Source organism: Delphinapterus leucas, chromosome 13, assembly GCF_059928025.1.
Source record: "Delphinapterus leucas isolate spDelLeu-1000000601 "Yukka" chromosome 13, BTC_Dleu_Yukka2, whole genome shotgun sequence".
Taxonomy (NCBI): Eukaryota; Metazoa; Chordata; class Mammalia; order Artiodactyla; family Monodontidae; genus Delphinapterus; species Delphinapterus leucas.
The window spans coordinates 31,851,303-31,869,089 of NC_143141.1; the positions used below are offsets into that span (position 1 = coordinate 31,851,303).

General features: G+C 35.1%; 1 protein-coding gene across 11 annotated transcripts in view; it reads right to left on the bottom strand.

Annotated features, from left to right (window-relative positions):
• Positions 1-17,787, bottom strand: part of ALMS1 (ALMS1 centrosome and basal body associated protein) — a 226,430-nt gene that overhangs the window by 177,419 nt on the left and 31,224 nt on the right. For 9 of the 11 annotated variants that reach the window (XR_016395400.1, XR_016395401.1, XM_089923013.1 and 6 more), the window contains 5 exons: positions 14,624-14,819; positions 11,106-11,223; positions 7,824-9,969; positions 7,568-7,717; positions 2,653-2,812 (listed from right to left, as the gene is read on the bottom strand). Coding sequence is in view for 9 of the 11 variants with exons in the window: in XM_089923013.1 (XP_089779139.1) it covers positions 2,653-2,812; positions 7,568-7,717; positions 7,824-9,969; positions 11,106-11,223; positions 14,624-14,819 (2,770 nt within the window). In the remaining 2 variants the exon portion in view is untranslated. The remainder of the gene's footprint in view (positions 1-2,652; positions 2,813-7,567; positions 7,718-7,823; positions 9,970-11,105; positions 11,224-14,623; positions 14,820-17,787) is intronic. The other 2 variants (XM_089923012.1, XM_089923017.1) reach the window with 2 other exon arrangements.

Sequence of the window (17,787 nt, forward strand, 5' to 3'; positions counted from 1 at the left end):
CTATATAGGAGAAACATCTCTGTATCACACTAGAATTTAGTTAGTATAAACTGGGAGTATATTCTGGTAAGATAAATTTTATAAGCCCTACAGCAACCACTAATAATATAACTTTAAAAATTAGCTAGGACTTCCCTGGTGGCGCAGTGGTTAAGAATCCGCCTGCCAATGCAGGGGACACGGGTTCGAGCCCTGGTCCGGGAAGATACCACATGCCGCAGAGAAACTAAGCCCGTGTGCCACAACTAATGAGCCTGCGAGCCACAACTACTGAAGCCCACATGCCACAACTACTGAAGCCCACATGCCACAACTACTGAAGCCCGTGCACCTAGAGCCCATGCTCCGCAACAAGAGAAGCCACCACAGTGAGAAGCCCACACACCACAACAAAGAGTAGCCCCTGCTTGCCGCAACTAGGGAAAGCCCACATGCAGCAACGAAAACCCAACACAGCCAAAAATAAAATAAATAAAAATAAATAATTCATTTTTTAAAAAGTAAAAATTAGCTAGAAAATTATTAAAGAAATTAAAATACTGGAAAATATTCACTTAATGCAATAAAAAGCAGTAAAGGATGAACAGAAGAACAAAAGAGTCATAAGGCATATGGAAAAGAAAAAGTAAATCAGCAAGTATAAATCCAATGTTATCAATAATTACATTAAATGTGAATGGATTAAACAATCACATCAAAGGCAAAGATTGGGGCTTCCCTGGTGGTGCAGTGGTCGGGAATCCGCCTGCCAATGCAGGGGATGCGGGTTCATGCCCCGGTCCAGGAGGATCCCACATGCCGTGGAACGGCTGGGCCCATGGGCCATGGCCACTGAGCCTGCGTATCCGGAGCCTGTGCTCCGCGACGGGAGAGGCCGCAGTGGTGAGAGGCCCGCGTACCACAAAAAAAAAAAAAGGCAAAGACTGTCAGTCTGGAATTAAGAAATAAAAAGATACAATTATAAGCTATTTACAAGAGATACAGTTCAGCTTCAAAAACATAAATAGGTTGAAAGTAAAGGGATGAAAAAAGATACAACATTCAAGCAGCAACCATAAGAACTGGAAAGTCCACAGAGACATAAGACAAAATAGACCTTAAAACAAAAAAAATATGTTGCTAGAATTAAAGAGGGACAACAGCAAAAAGGTCAATTCATCAGGAATATATAACAATTACAAACATAAATGCACTTAATATCAAAGTCTCAAAATATATGAAACAATTCTGACAGAAAAGGGAAAAACAGACAAACAATAATAATTGGAGACTTCAATACCCTACTTTCAAAAATGGAGAAAACTAGCAGAAGATCAACAAGGATCAGAAGACTTGAACATTATAAACCTACTAGAACTAAGAGACATGTATAGAACACATCACCTAACAACAGCAGAATGCACATTCTTCTCAAGCACAAACCATACATTCTACCGGATAAACATGGTAGGACATAAAACATGCCTCAGAAATTTAAAAGCACAAAAATCCTATAAAGTATATTAGGAAATAGTTTAGATGAATTAAAACAAAAACACAACAAGCCAAAACTTAAGGCACACAGCTAAAGTAGTGTTTAGATCTATCAACGTAAATACCTACATTAAAAAGAAAAATCTCAAATCAATAACATAACATTTAGGGAAACGTAAACCAAAACTACAAGATACTACTTCGCAGCCACCAGAATGGCTATAATCAAAAAGACAGAAAAACAAGTGTTGTTGAGGGTGTGGAGAAACTGGAACCCTCATAATGCTGGTGGGAATGTAATATGGTGCATATTCTTTGGAAAACAGTTTAGCAGTTATTCAAAATGTTAAACACTGTTACCATGAATGAGAAATTCCCACTCCTAGATATATACCAAAGAGAAATAAAAATAACAAATACACAAACCTGTACGTGAATGTTCATAACAGCATTATTCCTAAGAGTCAAAAAGTGAAAAACAACCCAAGTGTCCATCAACTGATGAACAGGTAAACAATATGTGACATATCCATACTATGGCAATAAAAAGGAATGAGTACCGATATACACTATAACATGGATAAATCTTGAAAACGTACTCAGTAAAAGAAGCCAGCCACAAAAGATCTCATATTGTATGATTTCACTCACATGAAAATGTCCAGGATAGGCATCTCCAACCTCAGCTGACTTCTCAGAGCTACTGCCAATCCATCTGCTTATCCTTGGTCAGCTCCATCCCCTATTCACTTCAACATAAATTCTAAGCCTTCACCAAGCCACTCTCCTCAAATCCCTTAACTCACCTCCACAACTCTCAACCTCCCTCAGCAGACAATCTTGCTTTCTACCTCAAAACTAATCTCTCAGTTTCCTCTCTGTAAACTTGTATCTGTTCTTATGCTCATTTAATTCCCTTTTCCCTTCAAGTCACAGAAAGGAATATAGAAACAAACTGACTCTAATATCAGACTCCTCCATGTAATTCAGTTCTAAACACTGTCATGAAGAATGCAATGAAAATCAAATGGTTCATCTAACAAAAGATCTGAAGATCTATAAATACACCTAATCCAAAGTTAACATTATTGCAGGAGTTCAAAAGTAAAAAATTAGGCACAGCAAGATATTTTTAACAAGCTAGTCATAAGGACACTTAATATCTCCTTCTTTACATACCTGTTGAATGTTTGAAAGTCCCTGGCACAGTGTCAGGAGATACCCTCAACATTCTGAGATCTGAAGAGTGATACTCCAACTCTCTAGTTGGCTCATGAGGAACAGATGGAGGCAATACAGATGCAAAGGACTGATTAATGTCCATATTAGAAAGACATACCTATGAAAAGAGATAAAAAATGAAGAAAATAAGATTAATTTTAGACTTCATCTACTAAAAAATAACCTCATTTTTATGAAAATGAATGCTAAGCAGTTATACCAGTTCCTCAAGATCATATTCTCAACCCTCCTGAATTCATATATAGATCATATCTTGTTTGGTTAATTCCAGGAAGGCTCTACAAATTATCTGAGGGTTTGGAAGTCTACCTGTATAGAGTATTACAGATAGGAGACCTAGAAGTGTTCTATTACTCAGAAGTTTGCTACTTAACAATAGTATGATCTGAACTATGGTAATATTCTTGACAAGCTCAAGGACTTTTTTTTTAAGAAGGAGAGGTATGTTAGGGAAAGGAAAGAGGAAAGGAGGGAAGAGAGAACAGAAATATTTTCAAGAAATCCACAAATGTTTAGAAGAAAAATAAACGCATCAAAGAACTGTATCTGTGATCAGTTACCAAAAATCATAAGTTCTCAAATTTTTTGAAACAAAAGTAGTGGGAAATATAAACTGATGAAGTAAAGGTTAAATGCTGAAAAAGAAGTTCCTGAAGTTTCATGACATTCCAGCAAGTCCTTGTTAAAAAAGAAATCAGAGGGGACTTCCCTAGCGGTCCAGTGGTTAAGACTTCGCCTTCCAATGCAGGGGGTGTGGGCTCGATCCCTGGTTGGGGAGCTAAGATCCCACATGCCTCATAGCCAAAAAAACAAAACATAAAACAGAAGCAATATTGTAACAAATTCAACAGACTTTAAAAATGGTCCATATCAAAAAAAATCTTAAAAAAAAAAAAGAAAAAACATTAGAAACTATTAGTACTGATGTTGGTACATAAAACATTACACAACTTTTCACCAAATTCACAGTATACTCTCATATAAAAACAACCTACCACTTTTATTTTCCTAAAAAGTTATTCCAGTGCTGCCCTCTCAGGAGGGAGTCTAAAAATGTACATAAGCATGAATTTTTCTATCCTCTTTTATGAAAGATTTTTCAGTGTGTAGTAACAAACATTCTTAAGAAGCTGGCAGAATGTGGAAATAAATAATTCTACTTCTACTGCCCATATAGTTCCTCTAGACCCATGGTTCTCAAATGGGGAAGATTTTGCACTCCCTCACCTCCCCCCACCAAGGAACATGGCAATACCTGGAGACATTTTTCGCTGTCATAACTTTAGTGGGGGTAATGTTACTGACATCTAGTAAGTAGAGGCCAGGGATGTTGCTAAACATCCTAAAATACACAGAACAGCCCCCCACAACAAAGAATTATCCAATCCCAAAGCAATAGTGTAGAGGAACCCTGCTCTAAACATAGCACAAAGTTCTTAGTTTTCAATTATCCTACTGCCAAAGGAGACATGCAGCTCATTAACAGCATGGGTTTGAACTGCACTCGTTCACTTATACGTGGATTTTTTTTTTCAATAGTGAATACTACAGTACTACACACGATCCAAGATTGGTTGAATCTGTGCATGTGGAAGAACCATGAATATGGTGGAATCGGGGATACAGGGGGCCAACTGTGTATCTTCAACTTCGCAGAGGGTCAGTGCCCCTAATTCCCACATTGTTCACAGTCAACTGTATATATCACATATATGATAGATAAATACTTGTGTGTGCTCATGCATGCACTGTGTTTAATAGAAGTTTTCCCCTAAAGCTTCCAAACATAGGGAAAGAAATTTCTATTCCAATCTTGACTCTGATAACATTTCAAAGCTTCGAAATATATAGATTATTAGAGCAGTTAATAAAAAATAAAATGCAGAATGAAAAAGATGAGATATATTTATTTAAGAGATCAACAGATGTTTATCACTAAAAATTAAAGGAGTCAGGAGGGGAAAAAAAAAATCAAGATTTGTTTATCTCCTAGTTTTTATCAATAATGAAGACAGAATCAAAGACAATGAAGAAACCAAGAAATGCTAACACCTCTATAAGAACTGAGAAAATCTGTAAGTCACTCTGATTTTAGGAAAAAAATGAATTATTCTGATCTAAGCAAGGTGAATTTGAGATGTTGGGACTATTCACAGGAAAATTTCATGCAAGATAGAATATGGGTCTACCTAGGAGAAATAATACTAGGGTCTTAAAATAGAGATGATAACCATCCACACAGAGAAAAGCATTTAAATCTTGAGAGGAAACAAATTCTTTGGGATGGAGGGGGGACCAACAAAACAAACACGAAAGAAATCTAAGGAGTCAACCTTAAATAATATTTAAGAGTTACGTGGCCAAAATAAGGGATACTAAAACAGTATTTTATTATAGAGGTTAAAAGAATGTAATATGCTGCTGCCAGGAACAAGGAGAGAGAAGGAACAGAATAACGAATTAGAGTAGTAAGTCCTGGTAAGAGTCTAATGGTCTAGTTTCAGTAAAGGGAACTAACAGCCAGGCACTAACCATGTAAGTGCTACATACCTTACACCCCATTTAACATAACAACATTTGAGGTTGTTGATTATTATTGTTCCTATTCTTTATGTAGACAAGGAAGGAGAGTGATCCTCCAAAATCATTTGCCCAAGGCACAAGGCTAATAACAAAGTAACTGAACAGGGTTCTGACTCCAATTCTCCAGTCTCTTCATAGCCCTAACCTACATCATACATAAGTGGATACCCAAATAATCATTTAGAGAATGATGGATACGTATCAAAGTGAGGCAAACAAGTATGAATGCCTCTTTTGAGACACAGATGAGAATAAGGAAGAAACCAAAGAGTAGGCAAACCCCCTGAGAGCAAGCTGGGCCACACAGGAAGATTATCATCACGTCTGGCTCATTGTTTCCCTCATATTAGCATTACTTAACTCCCAGACCACAGAAGAGAGCTAAGAGTGAAAGACAATATAGAGAACAGCATCCTCCCTGGACTAAAAACCTTAGTCCTACAGTTAAGGGCAAATAAAATTTGAAATTGTGTCACAGTTAATCTCAGCACATCACTGTTAACTGAATATACATCTTCATGTCTTTAAATATATTTTATCTACATGAAAAGTTGACATAAATTACAAAAGTAGCACTATCAAAAAAATTAGAAACTCTCAGTTTAAATATAATTAACACTGCTGTATGTTATATATGAAAGTTGTTAAAAGTAAATCCTAAGAGTTTTCATCACCAGGAAAAAATATTTTTTCTATTTCTTTAATTTTGTATCCATATGAGACGATGGATGTTCACTAACTTTATTGTGGTCATCATTTCATGATGTATGTAAGTCAAGTCATTACGCTGCATCCCTTAAACTTATACTGTGTTGTATGTCAATTATACCTCAATAAAACTGGAAGAAAAAGGCAAAAAGAAACTCTAAGTTTAAAATTGATATTTTGTTTCCCATTCTTATTAAAACTAACTTTGACCTTCACTCTTGCCAAAATGATGCAAAATCTTGGCTTTGGTTTCACTGAAGAACAGTTTATGGTATAGTGGTTAAGTATATTGACAAGGTTAGTTTCAAATACTAGTTCCCCTACTTGCAAGTTCCTTAACCCTCTAAATATCAATTGTAAAATGGGGATGATAATAATCCCCAACAATCCTCCCTGATAGGATTGACCAAAGGCCTAAATGAATTGAGGCATGTAAGTAAATCTCTTAGCATATTATTTGAGCACAGTGTGTTAGCTATCATTTTCATCCCCATCGTTATTAAATTGAAAATTAGAATTAAACAATGTCTAGAATGTTGAAGAAAATAAAACTAACCTAACAGTTCTCTATATTAAAATTTTTAAATAAATTGTAAATAAAAGGAAAAATTCATCACAATATCTTTGTTCAGTTTCTCTTTTCAACTACCTGAACCTAAAGGTCAAAATATAATTGCAGGGACTTCCCTGGTGGTCCAGCGGTTGAAACTCTGCACTCTCAATACAGGGGCCCAGGGTTCGATCCCTGGTCAGGGAACTAGATCCCACATGCCGCAACTAAGACCCGGCGTAGTGAAATAAATAAATATTTTAAAATATAATTGCAACTCAAACTAGCAGCTTTCCAATGACATACTAATCTTATACATGGGAAAACTGGAAAAGGAAAGTAACATTAAGTATACCACATATATGATCTAACTGTCTTTAATGACTAACAGAATGTAAGGATATATTATCAGGAAGTGGGACCCAGATTGGAGCTGACAGTATCAGACAAAACCGGATGAGCAATGGGACCAGAGAAACATTAAAGCCAAAAGATCCAAGGATCCAGGTAAATGAAGCCTTGTATATAAAAGAAAATTGTGACTTCAAGATACCTCTGAAGTTAAAATCTTTCAGGGGTTTCTAAACAAATACTTGAATATGTCAGGGCCTATATACCAAGGCCTGTACATTGAAGGCCATAGGGAGAAAAAAGCACAACTGAATATCTCCATGAATGAGTCTAATCTTAACACCATTCCAAAGGTTCTTGCTGGCACAATTTGGAAGAGTTAAGATGCCTCAAGATGAAAGGCCTGCAAGCTCCAAAGGATGGCCTTTTCCAAAACACCACAGAAGTCACTAAATCTCATGGTCTACAAAGCACAAATATTTCTTTTACGCCAACCTCTAACAAATTAATGCAGCATATTCCTGGATATCAGATGAAAACCAGATTACACATCACAATTTGGTATTAGAGGATATAAATGGCCCTATACTTTCATCCCCATTTTTCAACTAAAGTATTTCTTTCCCTACCGCATAAGAAATGTCAAACAGAAAAACTTACAGGCTCTTCAAAACTGCTCTCTTCCTTAGATGGTAGCTGTATAGTAGACTGCCAGTGCAGGGATCTGTCACAAATCTCTAGATCATCAAGCAAATTTTCTAAACCTGCTAGCTTAATGCACTCACCAGTCAAGTCACCTTGGTCACATATCTGGGAAACAGTAAAGAGTAAAAGTAAAAACAAATAACAATACCATTTTCTGAAACAATACTGGAAAAGACCATGTCTCTCCCCAACAATCATTTTATTGTCTCACCTCTCTTTGTAGTTCAACAACTCTTTTCCTGCATACAACATCATTTTCATCTAGGCTACAGCATTCAGTATCATCCAGAGTATAGATGTCAGATTCAGCCTTCCCCTGCAGGCCCTCTACAAAATAGGAGTCATTTTGCATAATTGTATAGACAGTAAAACTGGACTTGGCTCCCACAGGCCGAGGAATTTCACCTTGGTCTATATCAGCTTTCAGCAATGTCTCTTGGCCAACTGCAATTAATGATGCATCACTGATCACTGGCAAAGCACCTTGTGACTTTGCATTACATGCCACCAAGTTTGCTGAAAAGCTGCTTCCTACAGCTGCAGATGGATCTTCAATGATGTTACTAGAGTTTCCATTCTTACCCAAAATACAGTTTGAGGAATCTGCAACTTCTTCAAAGGTGTGCTGCTTTAAATCTTGTAAAACCAAAGAATCTGAAGCCCATACTTTCACTGGATAAATAATGTTTGAAGATCCTAACTTCTCTGCAAGGTCAAGAGCAGAAACAGACTTTATCTTCCCAATGGGAAGAAATGGTTCATTGTCTGTATCATACTGAAATAAAGCTGACTGTGTCTTGCCAAGACCAACAGCCTGTCTGAGAGATTTTTCACTTAAAGAAGATGACGACTTAAGCTCTGGACTAAGAGAAAGTGGCTTAATGAATATTTCCTGAGGAGCACTGGGGAGTGATTTTATATTAGGATGCCAGTACAGGGAGCTATCACCATCATCTTTTTTATACAACAATGGTTTTGAAGCTGCTGATTCAAACACCCCAGGAGTAGATTGATAGCGTGGGTGATTAAGTTTATCAAAGAAAAAGTTTTCATCATAATTTAATAGGGAAAGATCTGGATTTTTTGGTTCATTTTCTTGGCTGTCATTTGTTAAAGATTTATTGATGTCAGTTTGGATTTCATTTACTGTACTCTCTTTCTCAGAAGGTTCAATAGAGGCAATAACTGCCTGAAAGGCTACATTTTCAGTAGCATCAACATTTTTCCCACCAAAAGCAGAAGGTGGCTTTTGGTTTCTTTCTTCTTGAAAACACAGCTGTTCTGATGTCTCATCTGAGTTGGATTTAATAGTCTGAAGAGGACCACCAAAAACCTCCATCTTAGAGGTATCATGCCCCGTGGAGAGTATATGTGCTTCTGACACTTCTACAGAATTATCAGTAACTACAACATTCTCAATATATTGTATTTCTGAAGATCTGGGATGCACCTCTGAAAATACTAAAGTATTTCTATTCTCCTTTAGTTCAAAACATTGAGATAATTCTTTCCCCAGATCTTCTTCAATTCCTTTATAACCCTCCAAAGAATCCATCTTTTGTTTCATCTCATTCTCAGCAGGAGCCCTTAAATAAACACTCTCAAAATAATGACTATCAGCTGTCAAGGGAACCTCTCTTCCTCCTCTTTCCAAGAAACAATGCAAAAAACAATGTGGCATTTTACTATAAAAGCGAGGAGCAACTTCATGTGGAAAAGAAACACAGTCCTTACTGATTAGACATATTTCTGGATGGTGTGAAGCTCCCTGTTTGCTCCATGGCATATCTGAAAAAGGGGCACTAAAATTGTCACTTTCCTTATGAATTTTATTTTTATCAATTGTGTCAGATGAATCTGAATAAGAATCACGGTCCTTACTGGTTAAATATTTTTCTAACTGTTGTAAAGCTTCCTGTTTCCCATATTGCACATATGAACAAGAAGCATCAAAACTGTCACTTCCTTTAGGAGTTATGTATTCATCACTTGTATCAGATGCAGTTGAAAAAGAAACTTGATCTTTATCAGCTAAATTGGTTTCTGGCTCCTGTATAACTTCTTGTGTCTTCCATGACATATATGAATAAAGAGCATCATAACTATCAGAGTCTTTGGGGGTTTTCAGATCCTCAAGTGTATCAGGTGAAACAATCTCTTCTTTAGTCCCTTGTTCAAGAGTTAATAAAGAGCGCTGAGAGTCAATAGCTGTACTACCTATAAGTGGGTGCTGAGATACACTAAAGCAACTGTTAACTAAGTTTGGAGCTACTTCTGAGGCTGCCTGGAATAAAGCTTCACTAACTTCCGACGGTCGAGAAAACCATTCAGTGTCTTCAGACTTACCAGGAATTCCCCTGAAAATATACAGTTAAAAATAAATAAATAACACATTAAAAACATTTATATTTTAAAATACTAACATGAAAAAATACAAAACTGATATGTCACTGAAATCGAGGTTATTTGAAAGTATATTGAAAAACAAAGTCCTAATTTCAAATTCCTTTAGGGTGGCTAATGATTGAACAAAGCAAATTTTTTTAAAACAGAAGGTAAACTACCATCCTATGACCCTGATATTTTCTCAGGCCTCCCTCAAAACAATATTGCCCCAAAAAGTGATTCTTTAAATGAAAATATCAAACTTTACTATTTAAAATGTGTAGTTTATCACCTACCATAATTTAATATTCATTTAACCTGCATTAATTCTTCTACTACTCATTTATTATGCTCTTGAAAACCAATTAAGTGAGCTACTCCCCAAACAAAACAGTAACCTAATCATTGGTTGACTATTGTGTATAGAACACTTTTCACAAAAGTAATTTTGAAGTAATACATAGCACAGGGCAGAGGTTTTTACTCTGTAAACATTTATACTTTTTAATTTAAGGCTTCTTTTTTATTTCTAAAAGAAGAAAACATATTCTTGGATAATTCCAAATATGCTTTGGAGAATTCCAGACTTGTCTCTCATTATGACTAAAGGGCATTAATTTGGAGTAACTGTTAATTTCGATGTGTTTATTAGAAAAATCGTGTTAGTTCATATTCGCACCTCCTACGAAGGAGAGAGAGCTAGATTCATTCAATATTGGCTGACAAAAATGACAGTGCCAAACAAGCTAGTGACCATGAAATGAATGCTTTTTACAGAATGGGTGTGGGCTGATGAGCAGCAAAAGGGAAGATTTAGAAGGAAGAAAATTAGTGTGCCTTCTAAATTAAAATATGCCTAATATACTAGAATACATTAGAAATTATTTTTAAAGAAACTGAAGTCCCCTGGCTCATTTTTACACATATTACTATGCCAAATTAACATGTATCATGCCTTAATTTAGGGCCTTGTTATCTTCAGAGTGTGTACTGAGAATATCTAGCTCCCAACCCAAAGTCTCACCTGAAGTCATTAATATCAGTAACAACTTAGAAGAAAAGAAAGAGTAGAAAGGTTACATGCAAACAGAAAAATAAATCATCCTACCTCAGAGGAGCAAAATCTAGTTCACTTTGGTGAAACAAGGAATCAGGCCCAAACTCTTGATCTTTTGTCAAACATGTCAGCAAAGGCAAATCAGGAGAAGCGAAATTGTCTTGTGTGACTGCAAAGTTTCAAATATAAAGATGTTGGGAATGCTGAAAATTAATTGTTTAGCTTATATAGTATTTTAAAGAACCTAAATATGCTGCCATCTGGAAGTTTCTACAAGCATTAGTATGATAATATAACAGCAGCAGCAGCAAATACCATTTATTAATAGCCTGACAAGATCCAGGCACTTAACATACAATATTTTATTTAATCCTCATAACAACCTTGAAGTATAGGTATTTTTATACCCATCTTATAGATGAGGAAACATGATCATAAATCTTAAAGAATACTAAGTAATTTGTCCACATTCAAATAGATTAAGTACCAGAGTGCAATCTGAATCTAAACACTCTACTTTTTAGCAAGTGCTCCTAACCATTATGAGTGTTTCTTCCTATCTTACATCAAAGTGTGGTCCACAGACTCCCAGGCATCCCTAAGACACTCTCAGAAGATGCCTGGGGTCAAAATTATATTCAAAGTAATATTAACATACCATGTGCCTTATTCACTCTCACTCTCTCATAAGGATACACTGGAATTTTCCAGAAGCTACATTACCTATGATAAAGCAACATCCTGAATGCAGAAGCAGATTATCAGAACCCGCCTGTCTTCTATTAAGTCAGACATTACAGTTTTTTCTTTTTTAAGTAAAACAACGCTAGTCTTCTAAACATTTTTGGTTTGGAAAATAGTTATTTTTCTAAAAAACTAGATAATTTATGTTAACATGCAATGGAGTTGTTACTTTTTAATGAGTTGATAAATATTTTTTAAATTTCTCAGTTTTAATAATTTCTAATATGGGAAAATATCAATAATCCACATCAACAAAAGTTCTCAGTAACTTTAAAGTGTCAAGGAAATTCTGTGAACAAGAAGTTTGAGAACTGCTAATATAAAGGAAAAAAAGTTCTTCTGAATTCCTGAATGCCACCTTAAATAAGGTTTATTATAATGTCCTTAAATGTGTACAACTAGGTATAAACTCCTTATTCCTTATAGTATTTCTACAACTATAAAACAAAAAATTAAATATTAATAGAAACAAAACTATAAAACCAACAGCATTCTATTTCATATTAATTTAAATAGATTGGTGACGTTTTGCTAAAACTGAATTGTTCTTTCAATATGAAGGCAATACTGTTGCTACAGTATACTTTCTTGCTTTCAGAATGCCTATACTAATACTGCATACCTTCCCTATCATAACTGTCACACTCTTGTTTTAATCTTTGGTCTGTCTGCTTCCCACCTAGATTATCAACTCCGTGTCTGCATTATTCGCAGCTGTACCCTCAGTGCCTAGCAAAGTACCAGCTACATTTAGTAGGCACTCAAAATACAATTATTTATTTACTGAATGGATTAATTAAAAATAAGAAACTGAAAGATAACGATAACCTTTACCACCAAGGACTAATCGGTATGGTTCCTCTTTGGCTACAGACTCAGTCTTAAACCTTCATAACGGAAATCTTTACCCCTCTAAGAATCATGAAGATTTTTTAACAAAGACCCCACATTTCCTCACATTTTGGCAACTACTGATGGCCTGGATCACTCTTTTTTGAGATACCTAACTGTTCTGGCACCAGTCATCATCATGACATTTGCCATTGGTGAGGTACACCCTACAATGACTGGATTCAAGCATAACAAAAAAGCAATGATGAAATTTCCTCTGGCCATCAGATCCTGGGATCTAATAATTAAAATGTTCTACTTTATCTATAGTAAATGAGAGGCTGGAGTTATAAAACTTTACATTAGGAAATACATTAGAAGCCATGTAGCACAATCTCCAACCCAATGCTGAAACTATCCTATTAGAGAACTTTGCTTGACACTTTGCTATGACATAATGCTCACTTTTTTTTGTTATACAGCCTTTCCAGTATTAAATGGCTCTATTAGAAAGTTCTTTCTTGTATCAAGTTGAAAACAGCCTCCCTATAAGCTACGTAGTCTCATTTTAACCTCTAGAATAGGAATCAGCAAACATTTTCTATAAAAGGTCAGCTAGTAAATATTTTACGCTTTGTTGATCACACATGGTATCTCTATCCTATATACTTCTTTTGTTTTTACAATCCTTTAAAAATGCTAAAACCTTTTCTAGCTCACAAAATCAGGTCTTAGACTATGGCTAGTAGTTTGCAGACTCCTGCTCTAAACCACTATCCAACTCATCCCATGGTACTATTATTTTTTTTTTTTACTGTATTGTCTTCCCAAAAGAAGAAGTAGCTTTCATCTATATATCCCTAGCATCCAACACACAATAGGCACTTAGATATTTGTTAAATAAATGAATAAATGAAAAATACATTGCTTCCTCTTTAGCATGACAGCCCTTCAAATACCTGATCATAGCAAAGTCTTCCCTTTCATCTACTATCATAGTAATCTCCTCCCACAAGGGAACTCTAATGTTAACATCTTTCTTAAAATATAAAACTAAAATTGACTTTGATGATCTACATCACTGAATATACTGGCACTAGTATTTTTACTTGGATAGTATTTGCTTGTATTTGAAAGGAACTTGTTGAATTAATTCCTAATTCTTGCTCCTCTACAAAACTCTGATAAGACAACTCCATGGTTGAATCCCACTCCCTTGACAAAAGTTAATTGTAAAATATGTAGTTGTGGCATTTTCTTCAATTTTTGAAAATAAACATCTGAAGAAAACGGAAGGAAAAACCAAAGAATATTTGTCTGATATGATTTAGGAATGAAAAAACTGAAATTACCATATTGGCTAAGCATTCTTATATATATGCAACAATCCAAAGTAGTGATAATACAATTCTACCTCCTACCTTGATGATTTGAAAAGTACTTAAAGTTCATCTTTTGTAAAGAGCTAATAAATCAGTTCCACATTAAACAGAGGAAAGCAGGAAGCTCTACTTCAGACAAGTCATTTAACCTCTTTATCTCAATGTCTGGGTCTGAAAACTTAGGATAATAATATATGTCTTACCTAATTTTAAGAATCTAATGAGCTTAAGCATGAACATTTGTTTTTTGTTTGTTTTTTATACATCATGGAGCCTCCACTGCTGAGAGAAGTAGTCAAAGGATAAATATATGGTTTACCCCAAGAAAAGCTCCACAAATTCAGGACTAAGGAGGCATACCCACTAGAGGAAGTTACCACCTTTTTCCCTTCTGAGAGCAACAGGGGGAGATAAAATGAGGAGCAACTGCACATTTAAATATAACTAGGCCAGCTGGCCAGTGTGGAAAACGAGAAATAAGCTACTACCTTTGAGTACAGTTCTACAGAGCTCCTCAGCTCAAGAAAGCATTTAGACGCAAGATTTGCACTCCCCCATAAGTATTTTACAAATGTGAGGTATTACTACTAGTTAAAAATAAAGAGGCATTACCTAGCAATGGAGAACATAAGAGGTCTCTGTTCGACTCCTTTACTTGATTATCTGATTGGGTCAATATACCTTCCTCCAGAGAGGGGAAGTCTGTCACTTCAGTCCCTTTCTCTCTCACATTAAACCTGGTCTGGGTTGTATCCAAGGTGTGGGAAGAGTCCATTTCTTGAGGAAGATAATGCCAAGATTCTGTTCTCTAAAACAATAATTTTGAAGGAAAATATGCTAAATCATTAACTGAGTTACCATACATATTAACATTTAGATTAAAACGTCCATTCACGTAGGATATAGCTTCCTATTTCACAACATTCTCATCAAAATTTGTAAAAAGTAAAGCTGTTCTGTGTTTTTCACAATATTAATAACATTTTTGATCTTTTCCCATTATTACCCATCTTTCAACGTGTTGAATCACTGGCATTTCTGCTATTCTTTAATAGTTACTTCTCATCATTAAAACAATAAATTTGGTTCTTCATGATGAAATCTTACAATGTGATAATAATAAAACTGAAAAAAAGATTCCAAACCTAAAGCTACGATATTCTCTACATGTGACCACTTTACTGAATTCTTACTTGCTATACTAGTTTCTAGCGGACTTCTCAGTGCAAAACATCATATGGTTCATGCGTAGTGACTGGTTCACTTGTCTGTTTCAAATATTTACTCTTATATTAGTGGCATGATTCAGAAAAATGTTTCTCAAAGTATCTATAGGAAGGATAAGTTTTTCCTACTTCCAATTCATTACAGACTGACATTTTATTAAAATATTAATAAAAATTAACAGGTAACAAGTAAAAAAATAATAATAAACTAATTTTAAAAACTAGTAAAAATAACTAGGAAAATGAAATTGAAAAGATATATAAGCCCAAAATACAAAACACAAGTCTAAGTATCTGATTTCTAGTTCTAAAAAACATCAAATTGCTATAAAAGTTTCTAAACACTTCTTAATTCTTGTACTTATCTCTTGACAGTAACAAGCAATTCATGGCCTGGCACCAATCCACAGACCACACTAGGTAGCAATGTTGAAATAAAGTTGAATTAAATACTAACGGTAAGCAGTTTTTAAACACATTTTCTTTTTAAATTTGGTATTAGTTAATAATTAAGAATATTCGTCCTGGGCTTCCCTGGTGGCGCAGTGGTTGAGAGTCTGCCTGCCGATACAGGGAACACGGGTTCATGCCCTGGTCTGGGAGGATGCCACATGCCGCGGAGCAGCTGGGCCCGTGAGCCGTGGCCGCTGAGCCTGCGCAAATGGAGCATGTGCAACGGGAGAGGCCACAACAGTGAAAGGGGCCCGCGTACCACAAAAAAAAAAAAAAAAAAAGAATATTCGTCCTATCATGCTATTATTCTTTTATTTTCATTTTAAATTAATTTTATTAGGAATGAGCACTAAATTTGATCAAACTACATTATAGCATCTTTTTTTCCCTAATTACATCTGTTAAAATACAGCAATAAATTTCTTCATATTGCAACAACTTCACATTTCTTACTTGGTAGTAGTAGATTAGACCTTAATCATATTTGCTAGCACAGTCTTTTACATTTTCACTCATAAGATTAATCAATATTTTAGAATGCTTCTTTTGTTTTCTAACCTTGTTCTATATTTTTTTAATATAAGGAAATTTGATTTTCCTTAAAAATATAAAAGATTTCATCAGTGAATCCATTAGATCCAGAAACCTTTTTGATAGCTGGTACTATTATAACATTCTTGATTTCTTCCTAGTTCTAATCCAACTCTATAAGCTTTGATAGGTTTGTATTAAGTCTATTTCATTAAGGTGTTTTCCTTTTTCTTGACTGGATTTGCTAGGAATGTATATATTTTGTCTTGAATTTAACAATTCTATTTTCTAACTTAATTATTTGTTTTTCTCTTTGCCATGTTTCTTCTACTTGCAGTTTTTCATTATTTATGTAAAATTTTTTGTTAAATAATGAATTCATTTGATTTACATTTATTTGTTTAAATAAAAAGATGAGACATTATATTGATGGCAATCAACATGCTTAGATATATAATGTACTGATTTTCATTATTTTGTAGTCTATTACTCTCCTTCCTTAACCAACTCAAAATTTTTTAAGAGAATATATATTGTTTTCATTCCCAAATGACCCACCCATAAAAATATGTTGTACTACAATTTAGAAAGATTTCACAATTTCAACAAGACTTTTTTCTTTAAAGGATTATTTCCAGTATTTAAAATTCACCAACCAAAAGCTCTTATAGTAAGTTAAAAAAAAAAAAAGATACACAACTATCCACTACCTAATATCAGTTATATAAATAGATATAGAGAAAAATATTGGAGTGAATGTTCTAAAATATTAACACTACTCATCTATGGCTTATGGAATTATAGACCTTTCACATTCCAAAATATACCAATCCCATCTATGTCAGATAAATCAGTCAAATCCTTAACATCGAACATTACTACTGGAAACATGCTTTTTACATTTTTAATACTTGAAAATAAAAGGAATACGAGAATGATTATTTTAATTTTTTTCTTTTGAGAGCACTCTATTCAATAGGGGATAGTGGGCCAAATGAACAGGTTTTAAAGCAAGGGAATTCCAGTCATCTTGTGACTCTCATTATAGCAAAATCTCGGGTCCCCAACTCATCTCTTAGCCCCTTTGACCGGGGTTTGAGCCTCATCCCATAGTTTATTCCTCACTACTGATGAGAGACATATCCATGTGTTCTCCTGCCCATCCTTTGACCTTCACAGATCACTTACTTAACTCTAGCTCCTCAACTGCAATAATTCTGTAACCTTCTGAAGACAACTAACCTGTCACATTTACACTTTTCATAATTCCTTTCTTACCTGTATTTCCCTCTTTACCACTCTGAGAGTTCATAATCATCCTTATAATCACTACCTTGCAAACATCTCTTCTTTCTTACCCTTCTCCCCAACTATCCTATTTGCCTGGCAAAAGCTCAGTTCTGGTTGAACCTTCTGCTTGTCTTAATCCAAGTAGTAGCACACTGCTGAAGAAAGCACACACCTACACTGGTTTTCCTTTAGACTAATGACATTAAACCTCAAGGGCACTCAGCCTTGCCTGGAAATTCTACTCTACTTTCCGGGTAAGTTGACTGGCTAAAATGA